General features: G+C 34.7%; 1 protein-coding gene across 1 annotated transcript; it reads left to right on the top strand.

Annotated features, from left to right (window-relative positions):
* The first annotated feature begins 3,261 nt into the window (after positions 1-3,261).
* LOC132279566 (probable protein phosphatase 2C 55) lies at positions 3,262-18,371 on the top strand. The gene is made up of 6 exons (XM_059781582.1): positions 3,262-3,578; positions 4,310-5,220; positions 7,250-7,574; positions 8,577-8,726; positions 9,140-9,430; positions 18,087-18,371. The coding sequence occupies exons 2-6, from the start codon at positions 4,460-4,462 to the stop codon at positions 18,093-18,095; spliced, it is 1,536 nt and encodes a 511-aa protein (XP_059637565.1). The 5' UTR covers positions 3,262-3,578; positions 4,310-4,459; the 3' UTR covers positions 18,096-18,371.
* The last annotated feature ends 639 nt before the right edge of the window (positions 18,372-19,010 follow it).

The following is a 19,010-nucleotide window of genomic DNA, read 5'->3' as shown; positions in this document are numbered from 1 at the left end:
ACTTGTGGAAGGTACCATACTAGAAATCAATTATTTCCAAGAATGCGTTGTATGTTAGTTAAAATCCACATGCCATACTAAGTATTGATGTTTAAATTATACGAGGAAATAGACCAAAAAATAAACTACTGACAAAGCCTTCTTCTATAAAGTTTGAAAATAAAGAGACCCCACGCTTGAAGAATTTCGTAAGACTTGGAAGATCCAGCCCACTCTCTTAAACCTGAAGCTTGAATAGAGAGCTAGTTGGTGCTCCATCTGTGAAGATCAAAGGCAACACTGATGTACACTCAAATCATGATTGAGAGACTAGATGATTTCATAAGTTGTTTGAGAAATTCTTCAGCTTCAGTAAAAGATCTAAAAGAAGGAACACCATACATCATCAAGAGAAGAACTTTTAGGCCAAAAGCCTTCTACAATTGTCTCTTCTCAACACTGAAGCAGGATCTCATTTCAACATTCTTCAACTTCACAATTTCCTCACAAGCATCAGTCAGTTGATTTCAAAAGCATGTACAATAGTCAAATGTCTATTCATTGTGTATGCATGTGAGCTAAATTATATTGTTCTCTTAAACATTTTATTTTGTAAACAGGGGGGTTGTTCTTAGTGATTTATTGTAAACAAGAGAAGTGATTAGTGAAGAGTGCGTGTCCAAGCTTCCTTGCCGTTTTGAGTGGTCTGTTAGGCAGTCTATGTTGATTTTTCATAGAGGGTATGCCCTCTTTAAGTATGTACGAACCACCCAGAAGAGAAGGATGAGCAAACCAACAAACATTCCCCAACCACCAATACTATATACCTAGCAACATCGTCACCTTCTGAGTCTTCAAGGTACGGGGATGCTTGATCTTTTGGTTCAATATAACATCTCCATTAATGAAAAAAAAAATTGTATTTGAATATCAGGATATTGGATTCAATTTCTTTTATATAAAGTTTTTATTTTATTTTATTTTAATGGATGTAATTTATGAATGAATGGGTCTTTTGATACACACATCTTATTAAATGTCTTTATCCCAATCCATGCATGATACACACGTCTTAATACTAAATATTGGTGTACTGAATGCACTTAATTTATCTGATGATGGTGTAGCACAAATGGGAGCCCTTAGAACTCATCTGATGAATCAAATCCGATGAATCAAATGTATGCATCATTCAGAGACAATGCTAAATAAAGTTACTTTTATCAAGTTAAGAATGCCAATTAAAATGAATTCACCTTCAATAATTATTTAAATATATATATATATACACACACATTAATAGTTAATATCATAAATTAAAGAAATAAAAGAGTGTATAATAATATTTTTATTTATTTTCTTAGTTCAGAAAACTATTTTCAAAAATTTATATAACCAAGTAGTTTTATGAGTTTTTGTTTTCCGGAAACTGTTTTGTAAATTCTCTTAACCAAGCAGGTTTGAAATCTGAAAAAACTGAAAACTATTCTATGAAAACTATTCTAGAGAACTGTTCTTGAGAACTATTTTTTGAAATGCATTCCAAGCATGGCCTAAATCACTGTGCTACAGTGGTTCTGTACTACAACATGGAAATTTACGGTAGAAGAAAGAGAAAAGATACGTAAAAAAAAACTTGAGGTTTAGTTTTGTCGCACTACATATTAATTAAGAGTAAAATTATATAATTTTATTTACTTGAACAATACTAAGTTTATACCATCTAAACCAGACTCTCTTGAATTATTTTTTTTATTTTTTATTATTATTTTTTTAATTTTAAAAAAAAAGGTGAAAAAGTATTATTAGGCTATAATTGTACTTGATTTGTAATAATTGAAATTTGAAGAAGGATAGAGTATATATTTTTTTAGGGCAAAGTACAAAAAATCTATTTCGACTTATAGCCTTTTCCCAGTAAACCTCCCTTGTTTATTTTTTTTTTTAATCAAAGAATTCCCTTCGATTTGTAACATTTTTTTTAATAAATCCCCATTGACTTATTTTTTTACCAAAGAACCCTCCTCGATTTGTAACATTTTTTCAATAAATCTTCTTTGTCTAATTTTTTACCAAAGAACCACCTTAACTATCTGAAGGGAGTAAAAGAGTTAATATTTGAACCAAAATGCCCTTTTATTTAAATCTTAATTCTCCTGAACTTAAAAAATTCATATATCACAAACCGTACATTTAAAAATTGTAAATAATATATGCACAGAAAGCTTATGAAATAAGGAGCTCAGAAATATAAGATTTGTACAACAATCTTATTTTATTTATAACTCGAGATATTTGAAGAAAATTTTCAGAATTATTCATTTACATATGGAGCCGAATATATAAAACATTTAGCCCTAACGGAGATTGATTTCATGAAATATTATATTTCGTGTCAAAGTATTTTTATTCTTTTATAGACTCACCATTTAAAATAAAAATAAAAATGAATATTCAGTCTCTATCGGTGCTAATTTTTTTTATATGTTATGTTCCATATGAAAATGAATAATTTTATAAATTTTCTTGCAAATATCCCAAATATTTTATAAAAAATAAAATAAGATTATTGCAGTAGGTTTTTAGATTGTCTTATATTTCTAGAATCCTTGTTTTATAAGATTTCCGTGCATATATTATTTGTAATATTTGGGTGTATGGTTTGTTAGATATGAATTTTAAAATTCAAAAAAATTAAGATTTAAATAAAAGGGAATTTTGATCTAAATATTAACTCGTTTACATTCTTAGATAGTTGATGAAGGGAGGTTCTTTGGTAAAAAATTAGATAAATGAATTTATTGAAAAGAGTTACATGTCGAGGGGATTCTTTAATAAAAAAATTAGACAAAAAGAATTTATTACAAAAAAAAAAAAAAAAAGTTACAAGTGGAGGAGTATTTTTTTTTTGTACTTTGCCTATTTTTTTTATTTTATCATAATTTAATACGAGAGTGAGAGGGTTAATTTACCCCATATAGAATATTCTTTTATGGTACCAAACTAACCGAGAGATATGGAGGGATAGAGAATATTTTGTGGCAATAATTATTGTACTTTGATCCTGAGGTGCAAAAGCCTCCTTCTGTATTGTACTCATAAATATTCCCATTAAATTGGATAATAAATTGATACCAACCAACCTGGACGTTTGGTTTTGGAACATAATGACCAAATCACCCCTAATGCTACCAACAACAAGACTCAAATTATCGTGAATATGCTCTAACAACAAAGGGATGTTTTTGTCATAAAAATACCAGCAGCTAACATATAGTCCATCAACTACTCTGGTTAATTCAGTCGTCGCTTCGATTTCTTTTTAGGGTTTCATGCTTTAGCTCGCGTCAAGTTTCTAAACTATCAAATTTAGGCGATTGCATACATAGCGCTATTGTTAGAGGGAGAGGGGGGAAGGTAGAGAGGGAAAGAAAGAGGCTAGCGTTGTTGAGGAATATAAGAGGAGACTTGGATTGGATTTCAGGGTTTTTTTCCATCAGTTTATAGACCCAGCTCTGAGTTTGATTGCAGATACTAACACCGTGGTGTTTTGAAAGGGTGGGTTTTTGTCCAGTACTGTTCCCTATTCATAAAGAAAGGTGCGATTTTTAAACTAATTTTTTATTTTTATTTTCATTTTCATTTTCATTTTCGTCAATTATCTGTGACATTGATTTTGATTTATTTATGCTGTGTATCGTCTTAAAATTGAAATTAGAAAAAAATTAGTTCAAAGTTTAAACTAAGACTTCGATTCCATGCTCCCAAACATAGCTTTAATTTAGTTCTTCTTTTTGTTTTTTGCAAATATATTTTCTGATGGATTTGTCTGTTTGTCTTACTTTAAATACTTTTTGCTTAAGGATTGGATATTGGGGTTTGACTACTTTCTACTACTACTATACTATGGCATTTTTTCCATAAAGTTAAATTAAGGAATTACAACGATAGTTCTCAAATTTGTATCTTCTTGTTATTTATTGTGAAGAGCTTTGTTATAAAGACAGTTGTTTATAATTGAATTTTTTGGAACCTTTCTTTTATTTATATATTTTTAATTAATTTTTATATTTAATTTTTAATTTTTTATTATATGACTTGAACGTATCAAGACTTGTTGTCCCATCTTCCCTTATTGTTATTTTTACCAAAACAAGACAAAAAGAAAAGAAATACATGTTGATGATAAGCATAAAATGGTTATCCTTCGAAGAATCTGTTTTTAATAATATTTTGTTGATTTATAGTGCTGTATGTTATGTTGCTGTATGGTATTCTTAAAAAGTAATTTTTTGTTATTAAATTGGTCATTTTTGTTTCTGCATTTCAGGTTAATAATATTTTGGTGAAAGAGTTTCATTACTAATAACTTGTAAAACAAATGGATCAGAAGTTATGGGATTATCTTCTTTAAACTGTGCCAGTGGTTGTTTTCTGTAATAAAGGGTGCAAACAGAAGTGCTTTGTTTGAGTGAGCAAGATGCTATCTAATTATTTGTCAAGACTGAGTGTTGCATTTCAGCAGGGAAATCCGGTTGTTGGGCAAGAAGGTGGATTCAGATACCCAGTCAAAATTTTGATTGGCCAAGGGAAACTGTTGTTTGCCAACTCTAGGTTGTTTCATTCCTTGCTATTTACAAATTATAGTGGTCTGCATTTACCTCTGCAACCTGGTTCTGTTGTTACTGTACAATCGAAATCACAGTTAGTTGATCGAATAAGAAATTCTTCGCTTGTTGGAGTACTTTCTCGAACATTTTCTGTCCCCTCTGTTTCAGGGCCTGCCTTTCAGGTTTGTAGGCATCACAGTGATCACCTGCTATCTGAACCTAGTCTCATCTCTTTGGGCATTGATTCCCAAAAAACTCATATGGCTGTTTCGGTTTCTAGAGCTGTATTTGGTGACTGTTCTTTACATAATTTAACTTCAAGGCATGGACAACTCGCCATCTCAACAAATAATGCTGCTATATGTTGTGGCAATACAAGTTCTGAAAGTTGCAGAAAAGTTAGCATGAGTTTGAAAAATAAAGAATGGCCTAACAATTATTTACTTTATGGATATTTTCTCTATAACGTTCCAAAGAGGAGGAGCAGCTTTATTCCATGCACAGGGTTCAGATTGATGAGTTTCCACAGTTCATCTCCTGCATCTTCCTCTGCTGGGACTGCTCCTGCTGTGTCCTTTGACAACTCCACACATGAAGAACAACTTGAAAGTTCTGCAGATGCTTCTGAACAGTAAGTTTTCTCATGTGGATTTCGTTATTCTTCCATGAACTGACATGCAGAATATCTTAGATTCCTATAACTAACCCTTTTTAATTTGTTGATGTATATGTAGGATTATGACTCTATATAACAATTCGTTGTTATCTTTTTCAAACAGTATTGCTGTAAATTTTAGTCTTCTTTATGGAAGAATTGATGAAATGTACTTTGTGGTGGCTATTCGCAATTAAGAGAAAGTAGACCTAGGTGGTATGGTCATATACTCCGGAAACCCTTGGATTCACTTGTAAGGAAAGTTATTTGCATGTAAGGTAAGAGATAGAGGCCGATCAACTGGCCAGTGGCCTAGCGATGTCAGGCCCTTACTTCCCAAAGGGAGATCAGGGGTTCATGGCTCAGTGGAGGCATGTGTGTGTGAGTACTAACTAAGAAAAAAAAAAAAAAAAAAGAGATAAGAGGCCGACCAAAACTCACTTGGAATGAAGTAATTATAAATGATCTAAAAGAAGTTGAATATAATAGTTGATATGGCTTGTAATGGAAAAGAGAATTCAAGTGGTCAACCCTATCTGATATGTGATAGAGGCAAACACAAGTACGATGAAATGTTAGACAAGTACGACAAAATGTTAGACAAGTACAACGAAGATTCTAATATTCAAAATTATATATATATATATATATATATTCTAATTATGGATACGTTTAGGAAGTATGGACATGTATTCGTAAGTATCCAAGGAAATTCGGCATCCAATACGAATACTAGAAACTATACTACAAATGCAACTGTTTATTTTCCATGTAATATGTTTTGTACTGTCACACCAATAACTGGAGTGCAGGCCTCAATGGTAGTGGACTGTAGACAAACTATAAGTGGGTATGCCTTTCTCTCGCATATTCTAGACATATTTGTTGGAGTTTATGTAAACATGTTCTTTTTAATGTTAATGGAAGTCACAATATCCTCACTGCCTCCCCCCACCAAAAAAAAAATAAAAAAAAAGTTTAGTTGCAATGTTCTCTTCCACATTTATCTCGTTTTGAGAATACTAGATGCCTAATGGAAGTCACAATATCCTCACTGCCTCCCCCTACCCAAAAAAAAAAAGTTTAGTTGCAATGTTCTCTTCCACATTTATCTCGTTTTGAGAATACTAGATACCTTCCACTATTGAAATTCGAAACCATGGTGCCTATAAGTCTATCTTAGAATGGCTACCCATATGTGGGGAATGGATTAGCAGTGGGGCATACCTCTGTCTTTCTGATGATCGCATGACAGTCTGCAGATTTCATTACGTAGTGGGATTCAATTAATTTTGGATTGCTGAGAGCTTGACAGTAAACTTGCAATGGCTTAAAGCTTTATTTAAAATAGACATGCCCACTGAGTTGAGTCTTAAAGTATAATATATAACCGTAGGCCTATTTGTCATTTTGTATAGACTGCAACCTGTGGCCGTGGTGATATGACCCCTGGTTCTTGATGTGGCTTAATAGCTACTCTTGCCAAACCCTATATGTTCGTTGACCTTGTTGTTGGATATTTGTTTGCTAACAGTGATCTGGCCCGAATAATTTAAATACTTCTGGCTGTTCTCTATTCATCATTTTTCGAGGGTGCTTTCACATTTTTGGTTTGGCCTCGAAAGCTATATATGTAATTTACTATCTTATAGTAATATTTTTGTGCGCCAACAACAAAATCATAAATATCATTAGTTCTGATCTCATTTTGCTCTGATTTGGCTATGTTGTTTATGTGTGGCTGATCGATAATTTTCTCAATATTCATTACGGTTCACTCATCTGCTTTTTGTGTATTTGTATCTTTTTAATTTGACAAAAGTCTGTGTTTAAAAAGGAAATCTAGTAATGACAGTATATATTAACTTAAAATAAAATTAGCTATCCCTGATAACAAGTTTTCCACCATACATGTGGTTCAGTGGGCATCTAAATTCAAAGAATTATGGTATTGTCATGGAAGCTCAGATTTCTCATTTATTTTGTTTTTTGTTGTTAACAATAGGAAGATTGCAGCAGGCAGAACCATGAAACTACTTTCAGGATCATGCTATTTGCCCCATCCTGACAAAGAAGAAACTGGTGGGGAAGATGCTCACTTTATTTGTGCTGATGAACAAGCAATAGGTGTGGCAGATGGTGTTGGCGGCTGGGCAGATGTTGGTATTGATGCTGGGCAATATGCTAGAGAACTCATGTCTAATTCTGTAACCGCGATTCTAGAGGAGCCTAAGGGTTCGATTGACCCAGCCAGGGTTTTGGAGAAAGCTCACTCAAGCACAAAAGCCAAGGGGTCCTCAACTGCTTGCATTTTAGCACTGACAGACCAGGTATGCTACTTTCACTCTAGGCATACCTGCTTCTTTTATAATGTTATGTTTTGATGGGTGTTAAAAGAAACACACACAATTATCTAGTTTGTGTGACGTGTTAACTACTGTAATGAAATCTATGACTGCTGCTTGAGTTTGTGATAATTTGTTGGATCGAAGTTCTCTTGTTCTTGAAGCAAGATTCTCCTCTAGTAACCTGCAATCTTCCTCTTTATTTAGTTGAACTTGGAACGTTTCTTTTAAAATTGAAAAGAAGTATTACTCTAGGTAAATAAAATTAAAGGATTGACTGAGTTAATTCAAAATTTGGCCAAAATTTGAAATACAAAACTAGAAACATATTATTGAGGCAAGGGAGAAGTAAAGAAGTTGTCAAATCATGTGCCTACTTATAAATATGCATATACACAAATAAACAAGCACACTCATACAAAAGCATGTCGTGTCCTTTTATGTCTTTCTCTATGTGACTGAGTTTATTATAATTTTATTTTATGTTATAAATTTCATGTTATGGTCATTAAAAATCTATTTGTTAAATATACATTATTTTTCTATAAAAAATATATTTTCTATTGTTGGGTCCATGTGCTGTTAACGTGTTCGTGTCATGTTGTTCTCTCATGTCTATATCCATGCTTCTTAGATTATTGTGCTGAATCTAATACCGAACAATCATACCATTCTGCATTTGAAAAACTTGAAAATTCACCACACTACTTGTACTCCTTGGGAGTAGCATTTGAATAGTCAAGCTTCTACAAATCTGGGATTAGACACTTGATAAAAGCTTAATTTAAATTATTTGGTCCACTTTAGAGGCTTCTTCTCGGATTTACAGGATATTTTTAACTCCCTGTATCCTGAACTCTTGATCAAGTTAGCATGTGTTGATATTGTGAAAACTGCTTGATGATAGTCATGTGAAAAATTTTATTCTCTGGATATTGAATTTCTATTTGTTAAGAAATTGACTTGTCATTCTGTTATCCTTTGCAGGGTCTCCATGCCGTTAATTTAGGAGATAGTGGGTTTATAGTGGTTAGAGATGGATGCACTGTAATTCGATCCCCCGTACAGCAGCATGATTTCAATTTTACATATCAATTGGAGAGTGGAAATGATGGTGATTTGCCCAGCTCCGGTCAGGTCTGTTGATGCACGCTACTCTTTTATGCTCTTTATCTTTTCATGGAAGTTTATGCTATTTTGGCCCTTCTCTTGTTTAATGCCAATGGACTAGAGTTCATAACCTACCTCATATTATTATATTTATGGTAATCCTGGACATTGCAAATTTTAGTTTCTTCAATTCTGAATAATTGCTCAAATTTTTTTCCCCTAAAACACGAACTATTATCCCTAAATTCTTGTATTGTTTTTCACCCTGATTAATTCCTGATTACACTTTCCAAGGTAAAGAAAAGGAAACTTCCTGCTTATTCCTGAAAGCTTAACAAAATAGAGCACAAGACTGCATACCGTATTTCAGCAATTACTCAAATGTACTTTGATTGATCATAGAATTTGCTAAAAAGCTAAGTGGTCTCTGTTTGTTGCAGGTTTTTACAGTCCCCGTAGCCCCTGGAGATGCTATAATAGTTGGCACTGATGGACTTTTTGACAACTTATATAACAATGAGGTTACTGCGGTGGTCGTTCATGCCATGAGAGCTGGCTTAGGGCCTCAGGTGACAGCTCAAAAGATTGCGGCATTGGCACGCCAACGAGCACTGGACAAAAACCGACAGACACCTTTCTCCATAGCTGCCCAAGAAGCTGGGATCCGTTATTATGGTGGCAAGCTTGATGACATCACTGTTGTTGTTTCCTATATTACCACCAGCACTGAGGTATAACTCTCTCTCTCTCTCTCTCTCAACCCGCGCACACACATAAGTGTGCATGCATTCCACACGCTATATCCTTTCAGAGTTGTATTGTGCATTCATACTTGTATATTCTTGGGAAAATTACCCATTAGTCCTACTTTCAAACTCCAAAGACAAGTAAGTCCAATAAAATTTTCACAATGACAAGTCCGTCCTACTTTTGAAAAATATTTCCAAGTAAGTTCAGATTCTATAAATAATTTTTTCAGTATTTTCCCTTTATTTCTAAATTAACGTTAGTGTGTCTTTTTTTTTTTTTTTTCTCTCGCTAAAATACCAATTTTCTCTTTATTTCCAATATTTTGTGATTAAAGCCTATTTTAAAAAATATTTATTGTTACCAAAATTAATAATCGTAAAATATTGAACAAATGATCTCATATTCACTTTTCATAAATATTCACAACATGTTAAAATACAATGAGATACTTTTCATGCATTACATTTATGAATAGTAAATAAATTATTTTCATTATTTTTGAATTTTGTACTTTGTATTTTTTTATAATAATAATAAAAAAATAATCTAAAGAAAATCTATATAAATTTGAGACAATGTTAGCTAAAAAAGTTATGGGGCAGCGGAAGAGCGCGAATAACAAAGATCCAATGATAGGCAACAAATTAATTACACACAAACATAAGATTTACATGGTTTAGCCAAAATCGGCCTACGTCCATGGATTAGAAGAGATTCTACTATGATTCGTAAAGATAATTACAACAATAGAGAAACAACACCATATACATGCCTTTTTACCATTTACCACTTCACGAGCTTGATCCCTCATTATCAGTGTCACCGGTGTTTATCCTACTTTATCAACCCATAAACTACATCTACCCATCAACTCCTTCATGAGACTACATCTCTTTCAATCTCATAAGTCTTAACCCAAAGCCTATGTATTTATTTATAGAGTTCCAAACCCAATTATTTTATAGACAAGGATTACAATTTCTTATAGGCCAAGACTTACCAAATAAGAAATTACTAAACATAATAAAACTCTAAAATAGAAACATAATTAGAATAGAAATTTGAGATTTGAGACACAAATTCCAACAATCTCCTCCTTGGCTCAAATTCCATTCAGCCAATCATCGCTTCCACGGCATTGATCAGGACAATTCTTTTGCAGCTTCAATCTTGATGATACTCCTACAAATCTCCGATTGTCCTCATTATACTTTGCTCTATTAGTCAAACCTCTAAGGCTCCATCTTGACTTCTTGAACGCAATGCTATGTAACCAAGCCAATTGACTCCACCTACAATTGAAGCCCGTTGTAGCACATGTTGAGACTTCTTGTGTTTACTGAAACTCCTTCACCTTTTGCTCTGAAACCAATTTGTTGGGACAATGGAAGCACGCAAACAAGGAGGATCCAATAAAAGCCAACAAAGCAATCACACACAAACACAAGATATACATGGTTTAGCCAAAATTGGCCTATTTCCATGGATTAGAAGAGATTTTACTATGATTCGTAGAGATATTACAACAATAAAGTAACAACACTATATACATGCCTTTTTACCATGTACCACTCCACGAGCTTAATCCCTCGCTATTGTCACCGGTGTTTTTCCTACTTTATCAGACTACATCTCTCTCAATCTCATAAGTTTCAACCCAAAGCCTATGTATCTATTTATAGAGTTCCAAACCCAATTCCTTGTTAAACAAGGATTATAATTTCTTATAGGCCCCAAGACTTACAAATAAGAAATTACTAAACAGAATACAACTCTGAAATAGAAAGATAATTAGAACAGTATCAAATTATCTTATTATATCAAATATAACTTGAATTTGAAATAAAATTTTCCTAAATTATTATTTTTTTGAATCAAATTGTTAGCGAAATTGTGTGGAAAAATTTAATTAAGCAACAACATACGTGATATACGAAAAGGGTAAAAGAGAAATTGTATTAGTTATAGAACTTTGTTGGAAAGTTTTATGAAAAGTAGAACAACATTATCCTATCAAACCTTTTTTTATAACTTATTTGTCTGTAGAGTGCAAAAGTAGGACTAACTTGTAATTTTCCCTATATTCTTTCCATAGATATATGTTATGTGCTTTAGGTTCTTGTGTGGTTAAAGTCTTCTTTCACATTTAATGGTTATATGTTCTCTATTGTGTAACAAATGGAAGGCATTTTTTTTATGTTATCAGGTTGTCTGTCATCCAGAGTGCTATATTGTAAGAGTGCTATATTGTATTACTACCAACTCGATTAGAAGTTAGGATATTTGGTCTCAAATGCTAGGATGAGAGCCACTAGGTCTTGCACACAATATTATTGGATCATGAGTCTGATCTCAAAGACATTCTTTCTTGGATAGAACTGTTGGAGTCCTTAAAATTTGGAAAACAGGTGACACTTTTTTTTTTGGTAATTGAGATGACAGTAGAAGGTGACAGGCTTCTCTTCCATTTGTTGCTTCTTAGTCTTTTGAATTCTCTGTGCTTTTTCTGGAACTGTTTTTGTAATGGCAACCACTTCTTCTTTCTTCTCATCCTTCGTGAGCTTAGAAAAATCAAGAGGATAGATAATGTTAATTTCTTATTTTCTTTGTTGTACAACATGCATCTGTCTTCTTCAAAAACAACTGAATAGCCTTTCTTAATTAGCTGCCCCAAACTAATCAAATTTTGAGCCTAACTTGGGATTTCAAAACCTCATCAATCAACTTTTTACCAAAATTAGTATCAACTGTTCCTTTGCTTTGAACTTGCATTATTTTGTAATTCCCCATATGTACTTGAGACCTAGTAGATTCGTCAATTTTGATAAAAATAGACTTATCTCCGGTCATATGGTTAACCACCGTCAACATACCATATATTTTTTGCAGTGGCATTGAGGCAAGATAATTTTTTTTTTTTGATTAGTAATAATGAATTAAAAAAGGCATTGAAAAGGGGAACGCATCCCTTAGACATTAGAGGAACTGTGGTCTAAGGCCCCAAAGAATCCAAAAAAGAAATTAAATCATCAGAAGAGGAACAAGAACTCTTCTTCACATAACTAAAGAGAGAACGAATAATAACAAGTTTCAGTGTCATCGTAGGTGACTCCTTCCCTTAAAACATTCTACTATTTCTCTCCTTCTAGATGCACCACCATACGCAATGTGGGACAGATCTCCAATAATCACGTACACCCCTACTCACACGACATCCTCTCCAGGCATGAATTAAATCCTTAGTAGAACGTGGCATTACTCAACACATGCCAAACAAACCAAGAATAAGATTCCAACAATTGTGCGCCACAGGGCAATGCATTAGAAGATGATCAACTGACTTCCCATCTTGCTTGCATAGGCAACACCAATTAACAAAACAATTTCCCCTCTTCCTCAAATCATCAATTGTCAGTATCTTACCCCAAACAGCGGTCCACACAAAGAATGCCACCCTAGTAGGATCCATAGAGCGCCAAATGGTCTTCCGAGGGAAGTCAGAGTATACAAAATTAGACAAACATAAGAACAAAGATCTTACTTCAAAGTGACTGTGAGAAGAGGGAATCCATGTCAAATTGTCATACCCCCTGCCAATTCCTTCCTGTTGATACAATTGGTCCAGAAAAATACTCACCTGGAGCTCCCAATCCTAAAATGAACGCCGAAAATGCACATTTCACGTAATCCCACTATTATTAAACCGATAACAGTCTGCTACATAGGCATGTCTATCAACTACAATACTGAATAATCTGGGAAATGTACGAAATAATCGCTGATCCCCACAGCAAAGATCTTTCCAAAAACGGATGCAACTACCATCACGAACTTTGAAACTAATATGAGAGGAAAAGGCATCCCATCCCTTTCGAATGGATTTCCATGCCCCAACTCCTCCTGCAATAGAAACCGGACGTGTAGTCCAACCGCCAACCTCTTCCCCATATCGACTTTTCATCATTAACATTTTCATCATCAACTTTTTCATCATCTTTCTCTTCATGAAAGTTGGCTTGATTTTTAGGATTGTACCAACACTCTTTTTCTTATGTCCCTATTTTTCACAAATGGATCATTGAGGAATATTGGGATATGTGATGTTGTGGCCCAAATTTGGTGCCGGGTCGCGTTGTGACCTGACGACCCATTTGTTAAGTTTTGTGTGGGTTGTGGGCCCTAATTAGTACCCTTGTAGCCCGATATATAAGGGCGCTTAGGGTTTGGAGTGTATGATTAAGAGATACTGAAAATCGTACAGAGAGAGAGAGTGGGGTTGAAACTTGTAATCTCCGATTTTACACATAGTAAAGACTTTCACCGGATCTCTACCGTGGACGTAGGTTTTGCCGAACCATGTATAAATCTTTGTGTTTTTTGTGTGGTGTGTTTATTTTTCTGTCGCGTTTCGTAATAGTTGCTTGGTTCGCTACGGTTGTCATAACAGAATCTTTATTTTTGTACCAGCAATCCTGTTCAATACGACCCTTCTTTCTGCAATAATAACAAATTGGAATTTCACCATTACCTTTCATATATTGTCTACCTTTTCCATTGGATTGATTCCCTCTTTTGCCTTGAAATCCGTTGTTTTTCCCTTTTCCATTTGAGCCTCTTTTAAATTTCAATTTTGATTGGAAAGTCTACTCCACTTTGATTTTCCTTGAAATCCGTGTTTTTCCCTTTTCCCTAAAGATTTTGCTTGATTAACAATAGAAGTAACTCTAATGAGGTAAGTATGAATTGACTCATAATTTTTCATCATTAGGGTTTCAAATTCACGACGGAGAGTCTGTAACCTTAAAGTAATTACCTGACTCGATCCTTCATACTCATTACAGGGACTAGGCCCAGACGATCGGAACTTTAAAGGCCCATGGGACTGCCCAGATCCATTAGAATGGACATTGGGCCTCCAATGAGCGTGGGTTGGCTGGGCCTTGTGCCTCTTTTCTGGTCCTAAGATACAAGAAAAATCATTAAGTCTCGGTCCATAGTCTTTGTGGGTTGTGGCCCACACTGCTTCGAAAATTTCTTTTTGCATATCCGGAAGAGGTCCGGAATGCATGTGTGGCCCAAACGAGCTCACCCCTTCCCCAATGGGCTTGCGAAAAACTGGATCTGAATTATGCCCACGAGGCCCAACCCAAGTGGAAAGACCACCCCTCACCCCTTTACTTAAGAAATCATGTGCCCTATCTTTGAATTTCAAACTGCAAGGCCTCTTATCCCTTCTCATATCTGAATCAGCATAATCCACCGGTACCATTGCATGCCAACCACGTGTCCCCTCTGCCTCTCCACTGGATCCACGTGCTGGTCGCGCGTGATAGTCACTCCATCTTCTTCTACCTTCAGGAACCTGCAACTCCGATGCCAGAAACCCCTTTCCACCTCTTCTATGCAACCTAAAAGAATATTCTCCCGAGAGAACGGTGCTCTCGTCCCTTCTGTCAAGGCCCGCAGTTGTGGGGACAAGATCAGGAAACCTCTCAACCACCAAATACACCCTATAACAGAGCCGTTCGTCCCTTACCAGAATCCTCTCCGGGACGACGCCATCATTGTTGGCATAGATAATAACCTCGTTCGCATCCTTCCTTTCGTCTGCTTCTACCTTCCTGAACGCCCCATATGTATTGCCGATTGCTTCAAATAAGGCATAAGGCCACAAAGGCAACAGAAGAGCAAAGACTATCTCTATTCTCCTTTTCCTTAAGAATTCCACAACACCCAACACGGAAGGACCACACATCTAGTTATAATTCAGCTTCCTCCCAAGTCCGTTTACCTTCCCTCAAAACCTTACCACCTCAGCATGAGAAGGCAGTCTGAACAGCAAGAGCGAATTCGGCAATGAGGAGATCGACACCAGCAGAAACCTTCTAAGCTCTTGAAGCCCAATCTTCCATTCTTGCACAATCCCCAACATCCCGGCCAAACTTCCCCACCAGAAAACGAACGAGTGATGGCCTGATCCCTCGACCAGAGCTAATCGGGCCCTAAACATTCACACCCCACAAAAGAAACCCTTCAAGGACTTCGAAACACCAAGCAAATCAGAAGAGAGAAGACAGAAAAGAAGAGAGAGGAGAGCAGAGGATTTCACCAGAGTGGATGACTCTGTGACTTGAATGTAGGACAAAGCTTTAGCATCTTTCTTTTTGTTTTCTTTCAATGTTGTTCTTTGTACAACAGTAATTCTATCTTCATGATTATCATATTATGCATAACCACTTTCAACTAATTCTCACAAATCAAGAGAAATAAACAGAGTTTTCATTTTTATACTCCAAAACTAATAATTTTTACCTTTAAAAATGGGAACAATCGGATGAGAATTGTTGTTACCTGTTGCGGCCATTTTTTTTTTACCTGAACCCTTTTTTACGCTTTTCTGACTTCAGTACCGGTTGATCGTTGACTGCTCTAATACCCACTCTGTTAGCCTTTTTGGCTATTATAATGAAACAACAATACATGAAAGGAAAACAAGGCAATTATATTAATTTGGGAATACATATTCTGATTACAATCAACATCTTTAAATAGATGGAGAATGTAATCTAAATGATAACAAACAATAATTCAAAACTCTAATAGCCTTAATCCTATCAACCATTTTATTTTAATTTTAAATTCTAACTCACAAAATAACACTGAAGGTTAAATTTGAATTAACTTCCAACAGGTTATGCCTAGGTCTATTGATTGATGCTTGGAGAGATTGTCATGTGGGCCCTCATACCTGAGAGTTTTGGAGAGTCGCTCCCCCTTGTGTTTGGTGGTGCATTTGGAAGGAATGGAATAGGAGATCCTTTGATGGAGAGGAATCTCCTTTTGGGGTTTTAAAGTTTTTCATTGTCTGCTCTCTTTTTTGTTGGGTTATGCGGAAAAATTGTAAATCTTAAGAGGAGATAGTTGATTTTTTGGGCTCTCTGAGCCATTAGGGCCTTTGGCTCGTGCCATTTATAGTTCTTAGGGATGCGGTCCCCTTTTTAATACTTTCTTACTTATCAAAATAATTAAATAAATAAACAGTAGCACCATGATACTCTTACCATTCTTGCCAAGGTTTCAAATAACAATAACAGCTGCTGTAGTTGTAGTGAGATGGCAGTGCGGAAGTAGGGTCTAGTGGATTTAATGTAACAGAAGCAACTACTTGAGTCATGATTTTTTTTATTTTTTTTCTCACTCGCAACTCTCCCGAAGTATGTCACTATGGGTGTTTTGAACCCAAAATCCTATAAATTGAATTTCTTGAATTTTGTTAATTTTATAGAGATGATTTTTACGTGCGTAATGAGATTCCTCCATTGAACTTTGTCACTTTCAGTACGAAATGTTTTTTAATTGTACTCAAAATTCATGTAAACATAAATATGTAATGTTTTTCATTAAATAATGTTTAAAGAGCATCTTTGTCTCAATGTCACAAATACGTATTGAAAGGGATTTGCAATTGAGATTATATGGAAATTAGAAAGAAGAGGGGAAAAAAAAGAAGTAAAAAAATAAAATAAAATCAGTAAAATCATCTAATAATAAAATAAGGGGATAAGGAGAGGGAACTCCCCTTTTGATAAATACATTTTTTTCCCCTTTTTTTTATTTTTTATTTTTTTATTTTTATGGCGTGACAATAAATGCTTCTAATGCTTGTTTTTTTACTTATGAGTAGGACGCTAATGTCATATCACTTTAAAAGTAGAGTGCATTCATCACAAAGAGGAGTTCAAATATTGGCTTCCTATGTAAATAGCATGAACCTTGCAATTTATAACTTACTAGTGTAGAAAAGAAAAAAAGAAAAGAAAAGAGAAGAAAATATATTTATATACAAAATTAACTTACCCCTTGATGGAACCCGAAAGTAAATCTATAGTAACAAGATCCATTAACAATCTCTCAAGATATAACATGTAACAACAAATTTAATTAAGATGAACTCTAGATGAAGTGAAAAAGTTTTGAAACTCGTCAATTCAATGAAATGTCCCAAGCTCTTGATTTAAGATCTAAATTAGATCTTGTGTAATGTATGTTTTGGAGATTAGATCTAGAGTTTTTGTAGCTTTAGAACCCGGAATCGTGACGGGTATAAACTTGTGGGAAAAAAACAAATGATAAAACCTCATGATCTGAAAAATCTATCACAGTTCTGCAATAGTTTGTTATGACTGAAATTTGTGGTCCAATATATGCCATAATTTAATGACCGCTCTGTTGAATTGCGCGGTTGGTTTCTCAACGCTATACTTCCTCTATCCTCATATCTACCATCTTTATTATAGGATTGTTGTTCAGGATTTTAGCTAAATATAGTTTCACAAAGGGCTTGTATCTGGGAAAGTATTGGATCTGTTGTTTGCATGGATGCATCTAAAAAAGACAGTATCCTTACCTCACTGAAGAAATTATCCAACTTCCATATTTTAGATTTAACAAAACAATCCTACTACAAAGGGTATGCTCATTTAGGGAGGCGACGACTGGTGTTCCCTACTATGTTTGATTACCAACATATATCATTACGTAGTTGTGGCCCGTTTGATTAGTTCTCTGGATAGATTATGCACTGCAATTAGTTAAGAAAGTATAAAAGGATTCTAATGTTGTTTATATGTTATGCAGAAAAAGTAGTCTTCCCCTTCAGCGTGTGGCTCCTGTTAAAACTTATGTATACCCGACATCATCTCTGACTACAAGTTGCAAGGAGTTTAATGAGTCACCTAATGATGATGAGGTAGCAACCTCTCCTGTTGTAAATATATACTCTGCATTTTTGCTCGGAAATGGAAGTAAATGAGGGATTATTAATTTTTGTATTTGTTTTTTTAATTTTCCTAGCACCAGTTAATTGGGTCGGCCCTGTATTGAAACTCTGATATAGAAAAAGGACCTCACAGCATTATATGATCTTGGTGTCATACTGTGATAATCTTTGAGATAGCTTGTAAATTTTGCGCGTGCTATCTCCTGATAATTAATTATTTTTTAAAAAGAAAAATTGAAGGTGATGAATTATGCTCTGGATTACTATTTAAAACTTGTATACAGGTGGGGAATTAAAACTCAGGAAGATCCTCGTATTATTTGCAACTATGCTTTTTGGACAATAACATTTCTATTCGAGACAATGGCATAAATAATTCGCGGGTGTGGCATGAGTTTGAAGGCTGCTGGAATGATGTTTGGTTATGTTGGTTTTCTCTGGAGCTAGTTACCTTGGTTACTGTAGTCTATATGTCCTGGTATTGAAATACGCTGGCCTGTTTGCAATTGTTGTAGGGCTGTCTTGGGGAGCTTAGCACTTTTCAGAAGTATATTCTTTCCATTTTTTCATTCCTTAATATAACTTTTCTCTCAAGAATCGCAATGCAAAACAGGCACTTTATTGTGAATGTAAGTTGGTGAAGAAAATATCTATTCTATTCTAAACTTCTGACTATAACAGGGTTCCTCTTGTATATTTAGGATACCTAATGTTCCTACACAAATGTTAGCTAGATTAAAGCAGTTTTTTCTTGGCAAGAAATTCATACACCATTTTATGTA

Source organism: Cornus florida, unplaced genomic scaffold, assembly GCF_030987335.1.
Source record: "Cornus florida cultivar Cherokee Brave unplaced genomic scaffold, ASM3098733v1 CherokeeBrave_3.0.0_Hap2_Chr10, whole genome shotgun sequence".
NCBI lineage: Eukaryota > Viridiplantae > Streptophyta > Magnoliopsida > Cornales > Cornaceae > Cornus > Cornus florida.
The sequence above is the reverse complement of the archived record's forward strand: the minus strand, read 5'-3'. Positions and strand labels throughout refer to the sequence as shown.